The following is a 16,614-nucleotide window of genomic DNA, read 5'->3' on the forward strand; positions in this document are numbered from 1 at the left end:
CCAGATAATTTATGTCTTTGTTAATATCAATCAGTTTTATCTGACTTTGGCTTAAAGAAAATACCAGCTTATGATCTCACATGGTGGTTAAAGCAAAAACGCTTAAGTTCCTCTGTGGATTATTAAAACCATCTGCCAGAGGTCGGCAGATCGACCCAAAACTACCGATAAGATCGATACCAATGCTGGTTTTGGTATCGACTCAATAATAATGTGATAGGGTTAATACCTCGTTTCTATCCTCAGTGTTCAGTGTGTAGACCACAAATAAATCTGATCAGCTGAAATAAATAATCTTTTGGGAAATGAAAAAATGTACCTCACACGTACTCTATGAAAAATGAAGCTTTTTTTGCATCTTACACAACAGAAGCTGACCCAAAGGGCTTTAGAGACAGTTCGTTTCAATTCAGTTTTATTTATGTAAATTGACTTGAAATCACAACAATAATTGCCTTATGACACTTTATATTGTAAGGTACAGACCCTACAGTCACACAAAGGCCGGTACATTAACATTCCAGGGCCCGTATCCCTAAAGATTCTGAGAATCCTCTCAGAGAGCTCCTAACTTAACCTAAAAATTCCTTGCCAGGAGTTTTAGCTTAGAAGTGATTCCAGAACATTTTCAGTGAACTCTGAGCAAGGAATGGATGGAAAATCCTATCTCAGTGAGGAGGTGTGGTTGACCCCGTTGCTAGGTATGAGTCATCATTTCAAAAGCCGTGATTGGTTGATCCTACAAGTTTGATGGAAATGAGCTTTTGGTGATAATGAGCAAAGGATGTACCAGAGGTGGGACCAAGTCATTGTTTTGCAAGTCTCAAGTAAGTCTCAAGTCTTTATCCTCAAGTCTCAAGTCAAGTCTCAAGTAATGTCAGGCAAGTCAGAGTCGAGTCTCAAGTCACTGGTGTAAAAGTCAGAGTCAAGTCACAAGTCTGAAACTTTGAATTTCAAGTCCTTTCGAGTCTTTAAAAAAAACAAACGAAAAAATAATGTTGCAGTTATGCTAAATGTAAATATTAGACCATGTAATTTTAAAATCTGTGTTTTTCTCAACACATACAAAATAGTGAACTTAGAAAATATACACAAATTGTGAAATTGCACCTCTTTAAAATGCAGCTCAATTAAACTTAGCTCCAAGAATAATTTTCACCGACAGTTCTGAGATACGCTGCATGTTATTCTTGGATGCGGTTGTAGGACCAGCTTTAAAATCGCATGACAAAAATATCATACACATTAAAAAAAACTGTATCACCAACGTAGCCTGGACAACATTTGCTAGTTAGATGAAGTCAGCTATCTCATCGTAGCATATTTATATGCATATTTATAATCATACGGTTCTTGGAGTGAGTGCACACACTCATGAAGTTTAGTAACTTCCGGTCACTGCAACAAGCCCAGGTACTGTTTACCGACGGATGGGTGCAGGACCTTGAAATGCACCGTGTAGAACGAAAGACCATCGTACGTATCATAAGTTTACCAGTCTCACAAATCGTCGTCATAAATACACATTCGTTAACCGTTTATTAATATAACCTTTGAGCTCAACGGTAATTAATTAGTAGTGGAAATAATTTCTGGTAGCATCACAGAAATGTAGCAGTGACAATAATACTGTATGCTGTAATCGTACTGGGCAATTAGTGATACAAAAAACCTGTTTTATCCTGTGAATAAAAGTATATGTTTTTGTCAGTGTACCATAATAACAGAAGCGAAACGCAATATTGTGTCAGGACAATTCACTATTTATGCACAATAAATAAAGGAGCATAGCGCGACAATTTCTGTTCAGCGCCAGACTTGCTTGTAACCTATATCACCAATTATGTTAAGAAAAATGACGCATTAACTACAACAGCAGACTGACCTTTGTGTAAATGCTTGGAGCAGACTAACCTGTGAGCTGGAGTGTTCTAGGACGTTATATTTGATCTTTGAATGGCTGCAATCCAGGCCACCCGTCGCCTCTTTGTTACTTCGGAAACATGGCTCGAACAATTTCTCTTCAACGACGTAATCTGATAACAACCGACCTCTTTACCCGTCGGCTTCCCGTGGCTGTCATGCGACCGGCTATTGCAGTTAATAATACAACAGCTTCTTGACATTTTTGTGTTTCTTTTTATCGCTGTGTGACTGATTTTAATTGAAAGCCTGCATGCGCTAGTACCGCTTGCCACGAGTTCCCAGAATCCTTTGCGGTTCTACCCGTGAATGACGTCACATTTTCAATCTCCATATAATATGCATGTTAAATTTTATATTTGGGGTAAAATATCAAGTCTTTTCAAGTAAACCGGTTCAAGTCCAATTCAAGTCCCAAGTCATTGGTGTAAAAGTCCAAGTCAAGTCACAAGTCTTAGAACATTTTTTCAAGTCAAGTCTAAAGTCATAAAATTAATGACTCGAGTCCAAGTCATGTGACTCGAGTCCACACCTCTGGGATGTACCCTCAAATCAATAAACATAATTATACACTCTAATCTTATGCTGACTGTAATTGTAAATAATATTTCACATTCAAGAAAATATCTGGAAAATGAATAGTAAGCTGTAGGGGTTATAGCCTAACATTAGAATCTAAAATATGTGAAAACTTAAACTCATTACACCCTGTTCAAATAATGATTTGTGTCTTATTTGCTCATATTAATATCCTAGCTGACATATTTTGTACTTTCACTCCCATATGGACCCTGTTGAAAACAAGATGGCCTATCTCAAGGGGCTGTCCTTAATGAAGTAGAAATCACAACGTTACAAGTCCAGTGTGGTCTTAACGAGGGTAACACGGCTCAGCTTTTAGCAATGTCTGTGATTGCAGACCCAAGTCATCACTGCTGCATTGTTGCATTTTCCCGGTTGCCAAATACCTCAGGGTTGTGATTACTTTCATCTCCGGTGTAATAGTGTTGTGGCGTCGAGTTGGTGAAGTAATTGCATCTCTAAGGAGAGCCACCACAAACATGATTCCTGCACGATCCAATCTGTAGCGTCTCAATAATTCCCTGTCATCCAGTGTTTGCAGGACATCTCTCCTGCCTCTTCTGTTGGCCATTTTGTGCAGCTGCTTAGGGGAACTCCTAAGCCACTAAAAGTCCTCTTCCCTGCTCTTAGCAGATCTCGCCTTAGGAGCCCTTTTAAGCGTTAGGAATCTTGAGGAATAGCTTTTATATTAACTGGGATTGTCGTGTCACTTTTAGGGGAAATTCTAAGAAAACGTCATGACTCTGAGAATTTTCTTAGAATTTGGCCGCTAGGAGCCACTTTTTGCACAAAGATTCTTTAGGGATACGGGCCCAGGTCTCCAAAAAAATGGCACCACAAATGCTACACTGTTTCTTCGGTCGATATCTCGATTGTGACAAAGTATTTCATAGACTTCACATGTTCTAAAAAAAACAAAACAAAACTCAAAGGCTTTGGTTAAACAGTGAACCACTCCATTGCTTGAATGATTTTCCAACAAAACCACAGCTCACAATAAAAACAACTACTTCCCATTCACAGTAATTGTACGTTGTGTGCCACTCACTTCCATGAAACCACAAATAGCAGTCGCACCTTCATGTCTGAGATAAGGCAGCTTTCACCTCCAGCAGCTCTGATAGCTGCAGGTTTGTTCAGCCACACAAAGGCACTTCTGCAACAAAAGCCACTTGTTCAAAGAATGTTTGAATAAACACACACTGGGGTGATTTTAAGACTGCTCAAGACATATTAAAGGGGTCGGTTACCTTTAATACCATTACATGTAAAATGTAACACTAAAACAGTGTGTTAGCTTGAACCATCAGAGCGTGTGCAGACCTTTTTGATGCAGAAACTCCTGAAGTCTGCATTTATTACAGTTATGTAAGTGCAGGTGTAAAACTGCATGGATCCATATCTGGGTGAAATTTCATAGTATAAATGGTGGCCACGATGAGCCTGCCCTGTACATTTTTTGTTTTTGAGATATAGAAAAAAGGCAACTATACTTTCAGGATGACTCCATGGAGACTTTTAAAAAATCTAATAGGCATTTCTCCGTAGTGTCCTCAAGGAGATATAAACTTAATTTTAAATTTAACCCTAAAATCAAGTCTCTACTCAACTCCCCCTCTCACGGGGGAGTTGAGATTTCCCCCGACACCAGGGTAACACCACCTGGGTCTGGGTGCAATTCCCCCCTCCAGGGGCAAGGGTACCTAGACCCGGTTTGTAGAGTACGCTTGGGGAGTGTGATTGTGTGTACAGCGTCTCTTTATGTCTGTCTCCACGTTGGTTGAGTGTGGAGTGAGTGCATATGAGAGCATGAGGGTGGGAATGGATGTTTGTGTCTGTGTGTGCCTGTATGTCTGTGTCTATATGTCAGGTTGGGTATCAGACGCCACCTCTCTGGGGACACCTCAGGCCCTCCAAGGTTTGGAGGCCTATCTCCACCTACCACCACTTCCCCTGCCGGTGGCGGACTCCCTCAGGTGTCGGTGTGTTGGTGGTTCTTTGTGTCTGGGGGTGGGCGTCCGGGTACACACCGGCTCACTCCTTGGCGGCCGCTTGTCGGGGCCTGGGGCCTGGGGCTCGCTCGGGCCCCTTTGGAGGTGGGGTGCCCCCGGCCTCTCGGCCTAGGGCTCGGTCACTCAGGCGCAGCTGGGGGCCGGCGGAGCTCACGGGCGCGTCACTGCAACCCCCCCTGGCTTCTGCTCCGCGGCTGCTGAGTGAGCCCTCATCTGGGACTCTCCTCAGCTCTTACTGGAACAGTGGCGCGGCTGCCCCTCTGTTGGTCTTCCATGGTCTCTTGTGTTCTGGGGGCCTCTGGATGTCTGGAGTTTTGATCTCCTCCATACCCGCTTCACACCCTGGAGGATGGGGCTGTGGCCCCCCCACACTCCCTAGCAGATCATTACATGGAGAAACCTTTGGAATGCAAGCATGCTGATCCACACAGGTATGCACACATGGGTATTCACAGACGCGGACTAAAGCTTTCTTGGCTGCTGCCTCAAAGCACACTGTGCGCTGTCTATCTTGCGTGCTGCACAATATCGTTTATTACTTAGTAAATACTGATATCTATGACTAGCTAGTTTATTGTGATGGTGCTTTGTTTTCTCTATTATTATGTTGCTCTTTGTTGTTTGCTGTCTCCTCTGTTTGTTTGTTTGTTTGTTTGTTTGTTTTTTCTCCATACAGGTGACCCAGGAGTTTTTTTTTTTTTTTGTCTCTCTTCCCCCCCCTTCTCACCGTCTCTTCTCCCCTTGGGTTTTCTTTCTTTCTCTCCCCCTCTCTCTCTCATTCATTCCCCCTGTCCTATTTATTAAAAAAAAAAAAAAAAAAAAAAAAAATGACAAAGGATGAACTGAAGCTCTGCCATCACGTAATGTCGCATACTGCTGTTTCTGATGTCATTTAAGAAAAAAAAAAAAAAAAAAAAAAAAGAGATTTCCCCCGACATTTAGAGATTTCATCAGAGATGGTCTAAAAATCAATCAAAGATTGCTGGACAGATTTTTTTATTCGATTTTTTAGTCGTTTTGATGAGCGGTTCTTGAGAAAGTTTTACCCCACAATCAGCCATTTCGCCCAATCAGACACACTCACATTCAGTCAGTCTATGCTCAAACCTGTCATCTTTTCAGGACAGCATCTTTTGTGATGCATTTAGGAGACATCTGTAAATTGTAGCCTTGTTTCCGCCACTGTATTGGATAAATAAATCTGTAAATCTGTCCGGAATGACTCAGCGAGACAACCAAAAATAAAGAAAAAATGAATGTGTCACCAATGATCACAAGCGATGAGTCCCTGATACATCTCTAACCATCATCTAGTCAAAGGCTGTTGACATCAAACGGCTTAAATATAGATCATATTTCATTTTAGTCAGGTGTGCTGTTTTTTCCAAGTATTTTTCTTTTGCTATGTGAAAGGTGAAGAATTGTAGTGACAGTAGAAAGCTGGTGAACAATAATCTAAAGAAAGCAAAAACTGATGTTTGGGTCACAGATTTGAAAACGTTCTCATTGATTAGATTAGAGACTAAATGGAATATTACAAATAAAATGCAGTTAACAGACAAGCGTCAAGATGTTATAGATGTAGACAGAGAGCTTGGTAAATTAATTCTGTGAGCCTCGTAAAAAATTAAAATAGGTGTTATGGATGCACGGCAGAGTTTATTTTAAGATGAAGCTGCTAATTGTGTAATATTTGAACTTTCCTGCGGATCATGAATATTTTCAGCAGTCGATGAAATGTTGTCAACTCACAGAGCCCAAATTGACATATTTAAATGGCTTGTTTTATCCAAAAAAACAACTTTATTCAGTTTATCTTCACACATGACAAAGAAAGCAGCAAGTATATGAGTTTTTTGGTTGAAAAAAGACCTGAATTTCTTGTGAAATACAAGTGATGGTATGCACACAATGCCATACATGTAATTCAACTGACAAACATGTTTAGCTGTTTAATAGTTTTTACATAAGACACGCAAATCAAGCTGCTCCATGAAGCCAAGACAAATTAACTGAAATTTAAATGAAATTTTTATGACCTGTTTAAATGACGCCTGTTTTTTTTGCACCAACAATCTGAAAAGAGGCACTAAAATTCACATTTATTGTCACAAGCCAGGCTTCCATAGAAAATTGAAATGAAGTTTCAGAAGAAATGTAAGCATTGGTCCTTGACTGTTATGTGAATGTTTAGAGGCGCATATCTTCCGATGCGGTTCTGGGTGGCCAATTTAAAACTATTCATTGCTAAGTCCAATATCAGAACCACTAACAGAACTAGATACGAGGCCAGTATTTGGTGCCCTGAATTATCTGAACTTCTGCTTGTAACAGCAGTTATGTGGCTTTCTTCCACAGACATGCAGTTAGTGGGTTTAGGTTAATTGCTGGTTCTAAATTGGCCATAGACGTGAGTGTGAATGGTTGTTTTCTCTCTGTTTGAGCCTTGCAATAAACTGGTGATCTGTGTCCCCGCCCTCTCAGTCTATAGCAGGCTCCTGCTCTCTTGTGAATTGGATAAGTGGAAGAAAATGGGTAAATGAAGAATCAGGTTAAAAAATTAATCAGTGAAAAGACAAAGTTGTTGTTTTCCACTTCTGTGATGATCACAGTTATGGTGTCGATTGTACTTTGCACCTGAGAGTCCTGTAGGGTCCTCTTGGGCCCGAGTTATATAACGTTTGTCTGATTGTGAGGGGATCTGTGCAGATGTCCCTAGGTCTGCCAGCTTTTTGGGGAACTTGGACCTCACATTGCAATGCACCATCTATGCATTATCTATCTAAGTTGTTGTTATATATTCATGCAGGTTTGGCTATCCTGGTGACAAGTGAAACTGAAGTTGTTGCTTTCTCATTATTCATTCAAAGCACCGCACAGAAGAAATGCCAAATGATAGAAAGCCATTAGACACTAAATGAAGCTTTTCCTCAGTGACTTCAGTGAGAGTCGTCTCTGTTTACATCACAGTCATTATACTGAACTAAACTAAACAAATTAGAGCAGGTGCAAAAGATTTTTTTAAGTGAAATAAACAACAAAACTAGATAAAAAGGAAAAAAGAAACAAAGTAACTGAAACTATTTTGTGTGAAGACAGAATAAAACAAATATTTTGATATTAGTTCATTCCTGAACTTTTACTGTAACTAAGACAACAAACTGTCATCTTTTCCTAAATATAAACAAGCATTTTTTTTTCTGCCTACTTATTTTGATGGAAAATACAAGTCCCACTAAGGTCCATTAAAATAATAATTTCACATTAACTTTTGGTTCCTCGTGGGACACCAAACCTTCTTTTCATCCGCTATGACCTCATTTTCCTTTGGACGTTTTTTCGCTCGTGCTCTGCAGTGATGGCTCTGGATCAACATTCATATGATGCTCTATGAGTATGTGGGCCAGATTAAGAGAAAAACAAATTAAATAATGGATGAAAACCCAGCAGAGCTCCACTTTCAAAAATATATCAGGGTTGTTGAAGGCTGATTTGAGCTGATTATGACCTCGGAATGATTTTGACAGTCTGACACAGACCGAGCTTTTAATTTCTGATTTATTTATTTAGCATGGAAAAAAGTTTTAGGACTACTGCAAAGTCTGAAGACTTCTTGAGTGACAGAAAAATCCTCACCCCTACAGTTCAACCAGGGATCACATTACCGTTAAAACGCCTCTGTGCTCCTTCTACACGATCAGGGTGCCAATTCTGGCAGCATCCTAAATCTCCTGCTGAGGTGCTTTGAAGAAACCAATTATAATTCTGTCTTTTGAATTCTTCTTGGATCTATTTAAACTTTTTTGTGATATGTGATCACTTTCCTATCTAAGTGCAAATGAGGTCACGTGCACTCTTCTTTATGCCTTTGTTCCTCAGAACAACATAAGTGCTGCAAAATAAAAGGCTCTTTGTTCCTTGTGGCTTTTGAATAGAGCTAATGGTTTAAATGGCACTAATTTATTTATTTTTTTAGAGAGTAATACCCATTTTGGTGACACAGAAAAATCAAAAAGTAAATGAATTGTTTTATATATTTGATATATATTGTTCAACTGCAGTCAGATCCCTGACACTCCCATACTGCCAGGTTTAGAAAAATCGATTAAAAATAACAACTTATCATAGATTGAACTGCTTCTGAACTGCGAGTTTAAATGAATTCAGATTAGTTTTCAAATGTATATAACTTCTATTCCTGAAGTATCTTTCTAGGTAAAAAAACAGACAGTTGTGGTGTTGGTAGGAGCGAGGCGAATGGCGGCACTAAAATGCCACAACAGTCACAGAGGAGGAGCGAAGCCAAATCCAGACGAACAGGAGGCAGAAGTAAAAGTCCAAAATCAAAGGCAGTGGAAACAAACAAGCCCGGCCAGACAGTAGCGGCCAGACTCCGCTTCACCTCCGCTGAACTGTGCGCTGTGTTTGTTGCATTTCTTCTGGCTGGAGCATTTTTAATGACATTATCTGAAAACTAATAGGGCTTGCTGTGTGGCCAGTTTGCAGTCCAAGAAGTTTGTGCTTGAGTTTTGATGAAATGATGAAATTCTAGTATTTTCTGAATTTTGTCCTAAACTCAATTTATCAGGCTGTGTGGGAGAGTAAAGGTGGTCATATCAAACAGACTTTCTGGCTCGTTAGAATTATTTTGGTCTCATATAACATGTTTGAACATTGTTTTAAAAAAACCCTCCACCTATTTCTTATTTTGGTTGCAAAGTATAAAGGGATGAGGGGAGGCTTAAGACTTTGGCACTGTACCATATGTACCAAAGTCAAATTAAAGAAGGGACGGTACAAGTAAAAATGGATAGATGGATGGCTCATTTAAAGACACAAAACTGGCCTGACAGTTAGACATATACTGGGTTACTTTTTATTAACTCTTTTTGTTTCTTTTTCTAAATAAATAACCAGTCAAAGACAAATCAGGACGGGAGTTATCCATTTGTGTAAACTCAGCAGAGTAAATAATCAGAAATTCTGGGAATATGAATCTGAAAGTGATGCAGCATTTCTAAAGTTTTTTGAGACGACCCGTCACTCCACGTGTCCCCTCTAGTGCTCATACCAAACCTGCCCCCATGCATGCCATTATTTTTGGTGTCAAAGCTGATAAGAAGAACAGTTACATGGTGATAACATCAGGACACTTAGCACTTTATATACTTTATACTATATTTGTTAACAAAACCAAATCAATTCTCTTTCCCAGGGAATAAATGAAAGAGCACTTATTTACAAAGCTTCTCAGTACTATGAAGTGTTTCTAGTGATAAAAGAAAATTCTAAGAAAATTGATAAGTGTTCAAGTGTTCCCTTCATTATGATGTTTTCTGAGAAATCCGGCTTAGAGTTGAGACATATCATGAAAAAGAATGATCTTCACAGAGCATTGAGCCCTTAGAAGAGCTCCTCAGGTGAAAAACTGTTAGGAGTGGAGAGGACTTTAAGAGGCTTAGGAGCATCTTAACGAGGGGAAGAAATGGAAGAAAGGCACTTCCCTATGACAAGTGGAAAACCTTAAAATCTGTTGGTTGTTGGTTATAGCTGCAGCCTCAGCCGGTGGCACAGCAAAATGTGGAATTACCACGAAAAACGAATCTATATTTGTATACACCGGCACAAAACAAAAAGCACGACTGTAATCAGTTTATTTCAGTAATTAGTGCATCTTCAGCATGTATTGTGACAAAACTGGAGATGTGTCACCATGGCAACCAAGAAGCCAAAGCTTTAAAAAAATGGTAACATCTGCTGCAAAATATGATATTATCTTCAACCTAACCCTGTAGTTTAAATGATAACAGATAGTAATAATAACAGATGAATAATTGAAATTGAAGGTAAAAATCCATCATGGTGTGATAAGTAATTTGCTCCTCCACCAACTCCTCCAACTTACAGATGTGGCCTTTTTTTCTGCCGTTTAAAACTGAACATCATGAATGTTGTGTACACAGACACAGAAAAGTACACGTGAGAGAAGACAGATGAAAAATCATGTGCAAGAACACAAAAATGGTAGAAATATGCGTAGAAATGGGGATGAAGTGAGCATCATGTAAGAAAATCTCCACTTTGTGCAGGATTCGCGGTACTTCATTTGTCTCTGTTTGAACGCTGCAGGTTTGATGCTGCTGAGATGGGTTTTTGTGGTGCGTAACTGGATCCCCGACCTAACACCATATCACGCTCAGCAGGAATGAAAGCGATCACGACAAAGTTAAGTATGGAAATCCTGGAGAAATGCCACGGGGATGACTGGGATGTGTCTAACCACAGCAGTGATCACACAAACAATTACAGCTCTTTCACAGCATCCTGTTGTGATGCAGTTTACGTGATTTTTTTCACATCTAACAGACTCACGAAAAGCAGCAGTCGTTGTCAGGTTTCAGTTAACGGACTCAGGCGCAGACCGGGACTCCTTACAGGATTTACAGATTTATTTCACACAACGACACCAGGTGATGCTATTTACAAAGTGCTGGAGGGAGGGGAGGGGGGTCCAGGGTTCCGGGGTATGTGAGGGAAAAGACGGGGATCTGACGTCCTCCAAAGGCTCTCTCTCTTCACTCCCTACACTGGGGAAACACCAACCACACACTCGTCCACGGGATGACAGGCAGGCAGGGAAAGGTCCGGGATAGATCTGTACACAGAGATAATAGTTAGAGGCGAACAGACGGAACGAACTCACAGATCCTTATTTGCAATCTACTGAGCGACTGACGCTGATAACTCAACGATCCAGCGACGAGTGACACAGTGCTGCTGTCTTAAATCGGCCTTGTGATTATCCCGATCGGCAGCAGGTGCGTGGGCCAGGGGCGGGAGCCCGTAATGAGCATCGCCCCGGCAGGAGAGAGAGCAAGAGAGAGAGAGAGAGAGAAAGAGAGAAAACATGTTGCCTAATACAGAATCAGCTGGTGAGGCACAGGGACCATGACAGTACCCCCCCCTCAACGGGAGCCCCCCGGCGACCCACCAGGCTTATCCGGATGCAGACGATGGAACGCCCGCAGCATGCGCCGGTCCAGGACGGCCGCCCGAGGGACCCAGGACCGCTCCTCCAAGCCATAGCCCTCCCAATCCACCAGGTACTGGAAGCCACGCCCCCGCCGCCGAGAATCCATGATACGGGTGATCGAGTAAGCCGGCAGACCGTCCACGAGCCGGGGGGGAGGAGGGGGCCTGGAAGGCGGGCACAGAGGACTGGACCGGAGAGGTTTAACCTGAGACACATGGAAAACATCGTGTATCTTCATGTTGCGAGGCAGCTTGAGCTTAACGGACACAGGGTTAACCAAAGCCGAGATCTCGAACGGGCCGATATAGGCAGGAGAGAGCTTCCTGGATTCCGCCCGGATGGGAACGAAGCGTGTGGAAAGCCATACCTTCTGCCCAACAGTATAGGTGGGAGCGGAGGACCGGCGGCGGTCAGCGAAGCGTTTGTTGCGGTCCTTGGTGCGTAACAACGCAGCCCGGGTGGCCTTCCACACCCGACGACACCTACGCAGATGCGCCCGGACGGACGGCACAGAGTGTTCGCCTTCGATGGAGGGAAAAAGAGGTGGCTGGAACCCCAGAGAAGCCTCGAAAGGGGACCGGCCCGTGGCGGAGGAGGTCATGCTGTTGTGGGCGTACTCGATCCAGGGCAGTTCCTCGCTCCAGACGGCCTGGTTGGAAGAGACGACGCAGCGCAGGGCCGCCTCCAACTCCTGGTTCGCCCGTTCGGACTGGCCATTGCTCTGCGGATGATAACCAGAGGAGAGACTGACCTTAGATCCCAATGAGGTGCAGAACTCCCTCCACACACGGGACGTGAATTGAGGACCCCGGTCAGACACGATGTCATCTGGAATGCCGTGCAGGCGAAAGACATGGGTGGTGAGCAGGCGAGCAGTCTCCAATGCTGTAGGCAGCTTGGGCAGAGCAACAAAGTGAGCCGCCAACGATCGTGAGTATGGCCGTATTACCTGCAGATGGCGGGAGGCCGGTCACAAAATCCAGAGAAATATGGGACCATGGTCTGGTAGGCGTGGGTAAGGGATGAAGCGGACCCGAGGGTGGCTGGTTTGGGGTCTTGTTTCGAGCGCAGGTTGCACACGCGGAGACGTATTCCTTGGCGTCCCGGCTCAGGGTGGGCCACCAAAAGTAGCGCTGCAGGAAAGCAATTGTGCGGTGTATTCCTGGGTGACAGGAGAAACGGGCTGTGTGTGCCCACTGTAACACCTGAGACCTGACAGGTTGGGGAACGAACAGGCGCCCCGCAGGACCGCCTCCTGGATCCGGTTCGGCTCTCTGAGCCTCGCGAATGGCCGACTCGATCTCCCAGGAGACAGCCCCCACCACACAGGTGGCCGGGAGGATGGGAGCAGGGTCCGCCGGGTCTTCGGAGGTGGAGAACTGTCGAGACAGGGCGTCCGGCTTGACGTTGCGGGATCCTGGCCTGTAAGTGATTGAAAAGTGGAACCGCGTAAAAAACAGAGCCCACCTTGCTTGTCTGGCGTTAAGCCTCTTTGCGGTTTGCAGATATGCCAGATTCCTATGGTCCGTCCAAACGATGAACGGTTGGGCAGTGCCCTCCAGCCAGTGCCTCCATTCCTCCAAGGCGAGCTTGATGGCAAGAAGTTCCCGATCGCCAATGTCGTAGTTGCGTTCTGCGGGGGTGAGACGACGGGAGAAAAAGGCACACGGGTGGAGCTTACCATCCCTCTGTTGTGAGAGGACCGCTCCTACTCCCGTGTCGGATGCGTCCACCTCCACCACAAACTGCAGGGTCAGGTCGGGCTGGACCAGAATGGGTGCTGAGGCGAATCGCTCTTTCAGCTCCAGGAAGGCTGATTGGGCAGCATCGTTCCACTGAAAAGGAACCTTGGGAGAGGTCAATTGCGTTAAAGGCAGAGCTACCTTGCTATAGTCCCGGATGAACCTCCTATAGAAGTTGGCGAAGCCGAGGAACCGCTGCAGCTGCCGTCGGTTGGGGGGTTCAGGCCACTCCACCACGGCTTCCACCTTAGCTGGGTCAGGACGTAGGTCTCCCTGCTCGATGACGTAGCCTAAGAAGGCAACTGTGGACACGTGGAAGACACATTTCTCACCTTTTACGAACAACCGATTTTCCAGCAGGCGTTGCAGGACCTGTCTGACGTGGGTCTCATGCTCTGACAGTGATTTGGAGAAGATCAGGATGTCGTCGAGGTAGACGAAGACGAACCTGTCAATGAAATCCCTCAAGACATCATTAACGAGTGCTTGAAAAACTGCAGGGGCATTAGAGAGGCCGAATGGCATAACCAAGTATTCAAAGTGTCCAAGGTGAGTATTGAAGGCGGTCTTCCACTCGTCGCCCTCTCGGATCCGAACTAAGTGATATGCGCTCCTCAAGTCCAATTTGCTGAAAACTGTCGCCCCCTGGAGCAGCTCAAAAGCAGAGGTCAGAAGTGGGAGTGGATATTTGTTTTTGATGGTTATGCTATTTAATCCACGGTAGTCGATGCACGGGCGGAGAGACTTGTCTTTCTTCTCGACGAAGAAAAACCCTGCTGCTACGGGCGATGAGGATGCGCGGATCAAGCCGGCGGCGAGGGACTCTGAGATGTACGACTCCATAACCTCTCGCTCCGGTAGAGAGATGCTGTAGAGACGGCTAGTAGGCAATGGCGCGCCAGGGAGTAAGTCGATAGCGCAATCGTACGGTCGGTGAGGAGGCAACGACTGGGCCCGGTCCTTGCGAAACACTTCGGCGAGATCATGATAAACAGGGGGTACTCCGGACAAATCGGAGGGCGCGGTCGACTTGGCGAGGGAGGCTGGTGTGTGAGGCGGTGAGGCGGATTTAAGGCAGGTCATATGGCATTCCTCTCCCCACCCCGTAATGCGTCCCGTAAGCCAATTAATGCACGGGTTGTGTTGACGAAGCCAGGGGTGCCCGAGAACGAGCGGCGTCCGAGTGGCCTTAAACACAAAAAAACATATTTCCTCAGTATGGTTGCCAGACAGAGTGAGAATAACGGGCTCAGTGACGTGAGTAATGTCAGGTAGGCGCTGGCCGGACAAAGCAGTGACACGCAAAGTGTGGGGAAGAGGTTCCTGCCCTAGCTGAAGGCGGTCTGCTAGCTCAGAGTCGATAAAATTCTGTTCCGCCCCTGAATCTATCAAAACGGAGAGAACATGACCTTTGGTGTTGACCGTGAGCTGGGCAGACAGCATTAACCGTGGAGGAGATTTGTCTTGGCTGAGACCGCCCACCAGCACTCCTACCGTCACTGGTGGGCGCGACCTTTTGCTCGAGATGGGCAAGAGGCGACCACATGTCCCTTGTGGCCGCAATAGAGGCACTCACCGGCAGAGATACGGCGCTGGCGTTCCGCGGCGGAGAGATGCGAGCCTCCAATCTGCATGGGTTGCTCTCCTCCGTCTGCGCTCTCTGCCTGCCGGGAAGAGCTGGGCTCCGAGGTGGAGCCAGCCCTCCACTGCCCCGTGGCCTCCTGGGAATTGTAGTGCCGTGGCAGACGACGAGCTCGCAGCCGGTCATCCACCTTAATACATAAAGCCATTAACTCGGTAAGAGAGTCGGGGAGATCTCGCATAATGAGTTCATCTTTCACCTCCTCACGAACATTATTGAGCAGTGCACTCCGTAAGGCCTCCGGGCCCCAGCCTGTCTCTTCAGCCAAAATCCAAAAATCAATAGAATAGTCAGACATGCTCCGCTTCCCTTGTTTGTAGTTCAGCAGACGAAGCGCGGCGACTTCAGCGCCTGAGCCCTTATTGAACACAGTCTGGAATTTAGACAGGAAATCAGCATAGGCAATCCCAGGATCCGAGCTAAGCACGACCTGAGCCCACTTTAAAGCCCGGTCCCGCAGCAACTGGACAAAAAAGGTTATTTTGGCACCGTCGTTGTTATGGAAGCGCCGCTGCTCACGGAACACAAGAGTACATTGAGCCAGAAAACCAGCACACTTGTCCGACTCACCCGTAAAAGGTTCCGGCGTGGGCAGGGGTCCGTCCGAGGGTGGCAGAGGTGCCGGAGGTGTGCTCGCAGCGGCAGGCGCAGGCTCCTGGGGGGCGGGAGCCGCCGGCCGGGGATCACTCTCCAGAGGTGTTAAGCGAGCGACCGCCTGCGTAAGCGCCGCCATTTCGTGGTGGAGCCGCTCGAGCATTTGCTCGTGTCGAGCCAGAGCAGCTCCCTGAGCGATGAGTGCCTGAGCGACAGGGTCCTGAGCGGCTGGGTCCCGACCTGCTGAGTCCATGATGGCTGGATCGTTCTGTCAGGTTTCAGTTAACGGACTCAGGCGCAGACCGGGACTCCTTACAGGATTTACAGATTTATTTCACACAACGACACCAGGTGATGCTATTTACAAAGTGCTGGAGGGAGGGGAGGGGGGTCCAGGGTTCCGGGGTATGTGAGGGAAAAGACGGGGATCTGACGTCCTCCAAAGGCTCTCTCTCTTCACTCCCTACACTGGGGAAACACCAACCACACACTCGTCCACGGGATGACAGGCAGGCAGGGAAAGGTCCGGGATAGATCTGTACACAGAGATAATAGTTAGAGGCGAACAGACGGAACGAACTCACAGATCCTTATTTGCAATCTACTGAGCGACTGACGCTGATAACTCAACGATCCAGCGACGAGTGACACAGTGCTGCTGTCTTAAATCGGCCTTGTGATTATCCCGATCGGCAGCAGGTGCGTGGGCCAGGGGCGGGAGCCCGTAATGAGCATCGCCCCGGCAGGAGAGAGAGCAAGAGAGAGAGAGAGAGAGAAAGAGAGAAAACATGTTGCCTAATACAGAATCAGCTGGTGAGGCACAGGGACCATGACAGTCGTCAGTGTTTAGCTGGTGTAATTTAAAAAGCAGGCCAATTGTCCCTGTTAATTATAAACTGATTAAACGCTATATATATATATATATAATTACTGTCTATTCAAATGATGGTTGTGAAATCTGTTCTTTAGTCAAAGCTTCTGGTGACTCAGAAATATGCACAATGTCCTTTAGCATTTGTCCCATGATTCATATCTTAGCAGTGAGATTTGTAACTCGTCATATTAAAAAACGAACAGCAGCTGAAG

General features: G+C 45.4%; 2 protein-coding genes across 5 annotated transcripts in view; one reads left to right on the top strand and one right to left on the bottom strand.

Annotated features, from left to right (window-relative positions):
• LOC309704879 (somatostatin receptor 3) overlaps positions 1-16,614 on the top strand; it is a 49,688-nt gene that overhangs the window by 23,722 nt on the left and 9,352 nt on the right. Inside the window, exon 1 of one of the 4 annotated variants that reach the window (XM_082530356.1) lies at positions 10,653-10,747. The exons of the other annotated variants lie outside the window; for them this stretch is intronic. The gene's annotated coding sequence lies outside the window, so the exon portion shown is untranslated. Of the gene's footprint in view, positions 1-10,652; positions 10,748-16,614 lie in introns of those variants that run through there. 4 annotated transcript variants of the gene reach the window in all.
• LOC309705327 (uncharacterized protein) lies at positions 10,911-16,356 on the bottom strand. The gene is made up of 2 exons (XM_082531072.1): positions 15,505-16,356; positions 10,911-11,172 (listed from the first exon to the last, which is right to left on the bottom strand). Exons 1-2 carry the CDS (start codon positions 15,779-15,781, stop codon positions 11,093-11,095), a joined length of 357 nt encoding a protein of 118 aa, XP_082387198.1. The 5' UTR covers positions 15,782-16,356; the 3' UTR covers positions 10,911-11,092.

This window comes from Aulonocara stuartgranti, assembly GCF_965226115.1.
Source record: "Aulonocara stuartgranti genome assembly, chromosome: 4".
Lineage (NCBI taxonomy): Eukaryota > Metazoa > Chordata > Actinopteri > Cichliformes > Cichlidae > Aulonocara > Aulonocara stuartgranti.